The sequence below is a fragment of the Camellia sinensis genome, chromosome 15 (assembly GCF_055761805.1).
Source record: "Camellia sinensis isolate YWXY chromosome 15, ASM5576180v1, whole genome shotgun sequence".
In the NCBI taxonomy this organism is placed as follows: Eukaryota; Viridiplantae; Streptophyta; class Magnoliopsida; order Ericales; family Theaceae; genus Camellia; species Camellia sinensis.
The window spans coordinates 87437344-87440199 of record NC_138975.1 but is presented as its reverse complement, the minus strand read 5'-3'; the positions used below and the strand labels follow the sequence as shown (position 1 = coordinate 87440199).

The following is a 2856-nucleotide window of genomic DNA, read 5'->3' as shown; positions in this document are numbered from 1 at the left end:
GTGAACTGTGTGTATGGGCTGTGTGCCGAGTAAACCGAGTACTGTGTTACAAGTCGAGTGTTCAGAATGAGCAGTTTTGTTGTATAAGTTGTTTTGCCGTTGGCCGGTTTCTCATCTGATTATTACGATGCAAGTGTTTGATTTTCAGACAGGAGATCAATCTCATTTACATTGAGGTGTAATATGACACAATGCAATGCGAAGTATGAAATTTACAAATGTTACACTTTTTCAGACAAATTTTTTTTATTTCATTTCATCATTTTTCAAGTACATAACTTTGGAGAAAATAAAAACCTGCCTGCAGCAGTACAAGGCACTCAAGCTATCAACAAAAAGTAAAGCAAAACAAAAAGAAGAAAAACAGTAAAAATCTGGATCAGCGTCAAATGGTCTCAGGCCTGAGGGTCTGTCCTCCTCTTCTTCCTGGACGAAGGTCCAAGAGCTTCGTCATTAGCACCGCCATCCGAGTCCAAGTCATCGCCGGTCTCTTCCTCAGACGACTCTGCCTCTGCCTCCGCCTCAGACTCATCATCATCGGGAACTAGTGCCCGAGAGCTACTCCCAACATGAGTGTGCCCCGCTTTGGTGCGGGGATGTACTGAGCCACCTCGACCTCCCCCTCGAGCAGGAACAGAAGGTCCAGCTGGAGCACCTCCTGCAGCCGGGATCTGGAATGGGGCCTGAAAGGAACAAATGGCAAACGCATCAGTGTGCTACGCAAAGCAAAATATGAATACTGTGAGCAGTGTATGAGTACAGAATACAGTGTATGAGTACAGAGTATGAATGCTGTGAGCAGTGTATGAATACAGAATACAGTGATTGAGTGCAGTGTATGAGTGCCGTGAGTAATGCTGTGAACAGTCGGCGGGGTACAGTGTATCGAATGTCGTGAGGGCCGTATATCAAGTGCTGTGTTGATGGTGTGATGCATGTGTAGAGTTTGAGACTGCGGTTGAAGAAAAGCTTACCGGGATGCCGTAAATAGCCAGCAGGTCGAGGCTCCACTGAAACATCCCCATCACCGAAGCGGTCAACTCCAGGGACTGGCGGGTGTACTTGGAGGAAGCCTGCAAAAGTGTTAGAAGTATCAGTATTCTGCGGAATATCAAACAGAAATGAAATGAAGTGACTGTGCAAGATACAGAATATAGGAGTACATACCGGAGGCAAGTTGTAGAACCCGACTAACTCGTGATCAGCCCGAGGGGGAGCGATGGGGATTTGGTAAGTCTCCCCACCCTGCCCTCTGCATGTTATCGTCGTGGGCAGTGCTAGACAACTAGCCCCCCGTCCTCTCTGGGTTCCACTCTTGCCACGGACCCGAGCCATCCTCGGTGCTCCTGCTCCCGCTTCCGCCCTAGCTGCCGGCGCCCCAGGCCTCTCTCTCTCAACTCGACGGCCACTGCTCAAAGGCCGCATGATGTAGGTCCGGATGTACTCTGCATAGTTGCCCTTGCCTCTGAAGCCCTCCGCATCCCAGCCGATCATGTAATCGGCTATGTCCTCGAGGGTGTACATCTCGGTATGCCTCATGTGAGTAGGAGGCGAACTCGGCGCTATCTGCTCTAGTGAACCTAAGGTCTGACGCAGGAAACGCTCACCCAGGCACCAAGCCCGGCAAACCGGGCCCTTCAGTAGAATCCTGAATCGGGCAGTCTCCTCAGCGCCTGCATACCGTTCCCGAACTGTGACTGGCAATGCAGCCCAGGGCTGCCAGGTAACCTGCAAATGATACACAGTTGTTTATCTACTGTTATCGAAAGAATAATGTAAAGCGAAGCTTAAATGGACTGCAAGTTCTAAAATACCTCTGCGATGGTGATGGTGTCGAAGTAGCAACGGAAGAATATGAATGACTCCCGTGGTCTCCACACGCATATCACATCGAAGCGCCAGGAGAAAGGAACGCCGAGAGGGGTCTCCTCATCTGGCACTGGGGCAAGCCTCGGGAAGTAGGCATACACCCACAACTACAGAGTGTGGCAGAGCAGGTATCAGTATGCTTATCAGATAAAGCAAAATACAGATAAAGTAGAGTGCAGAATAGAGCAAAAATTACAGAATCGTGTATTGTGCAGTGCATTGTGCAGAGTGTATAGTTCGTGCGGTGTACAGTCAGTGTAAAGCAAATTGCATGTTTGCAGTGTGTGCAGTGTACAGTTAGTTGGCAGCAGATTGTGCAGTATATGAAGTATTGTGTAGATGTGTGCAGCAGATGAAGCAGATTATATGTGTGCCGTGTGTGTAGTATATGAAGTTTGATGCGCAGTGTGTACAGTGTACAAAGTATAGATAATATAAGGAAGAAATGTAAAACAGAGAAGAAAGTGTACCTCCCAATCTCGCCAGTATCCTCCGACCAGCTATCCGCTGAGGCGGGAGGATGAGCTCATGTAGCCGTACAGTGTGGCCAAGCCTGCGCCACCCCAGTCATAGCGACGGATCCTGGTCACGTCCACCAGAGCGCTCAACAAACAAAGGGGCACGGTGTTTGCCTGGTCGGCGAAGAGGGTCGTCCCCAGCAGAAACAGAAGTAAGCCGCGTGCATACCGCTCCGCCTCCTCCTGAGTCATCTATGCCTCATGAGCTAAGGCTGGCTGAATCCTGAAGTGGTCCTCGAACCACGAATATCTGACAAATCCTGCCTGGACAAGGGGTGACTGAGTGCCAAGTAGGTACAACTGAGAGGCATCCCACTCGTCCATGTCAGTGTCAAAGGGGATCGGATCACCCCCCACCCCGATGCCGGTGAGCATCGAGAAATCGAAGGGAGTCATCGTCATGTCTCCCGTGGCAGAAAAGTGGAAGGAATCGGTGGTGTCCCACCACCTCTCCACCAGAGTGACAAGC

At 50.1% G+C, this 2856-nt stretch overlaps 1 protein-coding gene across 1 annotated transcript; it reads right to left on the bottom strand.

Moving 5' to 3' along the window:
• Positions 1-227: 227 nt before the first annotated feature.
• On the bottom strand, positions 228-1070 carry LOC145813699 (uncharacterized). The gene is made up of 2 exons (XM_082909524.1): positions 975-1070; positions 228-683 (listed from the first exon to the last, which is right to left on the bottom strand). The coding sequence occupies exons 1-2, from the start codon at positions 1023-1025 to the stop codon at positions 396-398; spliced, it is 339 nt and encodes a 112-aa protein (XP_082765650.1). The 5' UTR covers positions 1026-1070; the 3' UTR covers positions 228-395.
• Between the last annotated feature and the right edge of the window lie 1786 nt (positions 1071-2856).